The following is a 1488-nucleotide window of genomic DNA, read 5'->3' on the forward strand; positions in this document are numbered from 1 at the left end:
CGATGTCCCCGATGTCCCCAGTGTCCTTCAGCCCCAATATCCCCGATGTCCCCAATGTCCCCAATATCCCCGATGTCCCCAATATCCCCAGTGTCCCCACTGTCCCCGATGTCCCTGATGTCCCCAATGCCCACAATGTCCTCGATGTCCCCAGTGTCCCCGATGTCCCTGATGTCCCCAACATCCTGAAGTCCCCGATGTCCCCAATGTCCCCCTGCCACCCCCCAGACATCAACGAGTGCCTGGACGCGGGGACGTGCCCCGACTCCAAGTGCGAGAACCACCCGGGGGGCTTCGTGTGCACCCCCTGCCCCCCCGGCTTCCGCGGCCTCAACGGCGCCTGCCTCGGTCAGCACCCCCGGGACCCCCCCCAAACCACTGCGACCCCCCCCAAAATCCACCTGGGATCCCCCAAACCCAGACATCGACGAGCGTGCCCCAGACCCGGGGCTGTGGAGACCCCTCCCCATCGTGCGAGGCAGAGCCCGGCGGGGGCGTCCCTGGGGGGTCTTTGGGGGGTCTTTGGGAGTTCTTTAGGGGGTCTTTGGGGGGTCTTTGGGGTACTCAAGCCCCCCCACCCCCCAGACATCGCCAAGTGCTCGCCGGAGCCAGGGCTGTGGAGACCCCTCCTCACCCATCCTGCGAGGGGGAGCCCGGGGGGTTTTGGGGGGTCTTTGGGGGGTCTTTAGGGGGTCTTTGGGGGGTCTTTGGGGGTACTAAAGCCCTCCCACCCCCCAGACATCGACGAGTGCGCGCTGGAGCCAGGGCTGTGGAGACCCCTCCCCATTGTGCGAGGGAGAGCGCAGGAGGGGCGTCCCTGGGGGGTTTTGGGGGGTTCTTTGGGGTTCGGGGTGGTTTGGGGGTCCCGAGGGTGGGCTGGGGGTTCAGGACCCCCGCCCTTGAGGTTTTTTTGCAGAGTTTGTGTCACTCTCCTGGTAAAAGTGGGGACACCGGGAGCGATTTGGGGACACCGGGGGCAGTTTGGGGACACCAGGAGGAGTTTAGGGACACCACAGGGTCCCCGAGGGATGATTTGGGGGTCCCGAGGGTGGTCTGGGGGCTCAGAACCCCCCCACTTGAGCTTTTTTTCCACCCCCAGCCAAACTCGTGGCACTCCCCTGGTGAAAGTGGGGACACCGGGAGCACTTTGGGGACACCGGGAGCAATTTGGGAACACCAGGAGATTCCCCGGGGGATGGTTTGGGGGTCCCGAGGGTGGTCTGGAGGTTCAGGACCCCTCCCCTTGACGGTTTTTTGCCGCCCCCAGCCGAGTTCGTGGCGCTCTGTCCCGACGGGAGGGGCTTCATCCAGGACGACAACGGCCTCGACTACGGGGTCCCCGCCCACCGCGGTGAGACCCCCGCCCCAAATCGCGTCCCCTCGTGTCCCCCGGGGGGGGCGTTTCTGTCCCCTGCTGCCCCGCCCCCCATCCCGAGGCTCCCCGTTTTTCCAAGGAAAACCCCGTTTTTCCCCATTTCCCCCCGTTTT

General features: G+C 65.7%; 1 protein-coding gene across 1 annotated transcript in view; it reads left to right on the top strand.

The window, feature by feature from the left end:
- The window catches only part of LOC120508540 (latent-transforming growth factor beta-binding protein 3-like), a gene marked incomplete at both ends in the record, with an annotated part of 6038 nt that extends 4687 nt beyond the window's left edge, over positions 1-1351 (top strand). Inside the window, 2 exons of the mRNA XM_039722239.1 lie at positions 192-348; positions 1268-1351. Of these exons, the coding sequence (XP_039578173.1) occupies positions 192-348; positions 1268-1351 (241 nt within the window). The remainder of the gene's footprint in view (positions 1-191; positions 349-1267) is intronic.
- Between the last annotated feature and the right edge of the window lie 137 nt (positions 1352-1488).

The sequence above is a fragment of the Passer montanus genome, unplaced genomic scaffold (assembly GCF_014805655.1).
Source record: "Passer montanus isolate IOZ18808 unplaced genomic scaffold, ASM1480565v1 scaffold1076, whole genome shotgun sequence".
Lineage (NCBI taxonomy): Eukaryota > Metazoa > Chordata > Aves > Passeriformes > Passeridae > Passer > Passer montanus.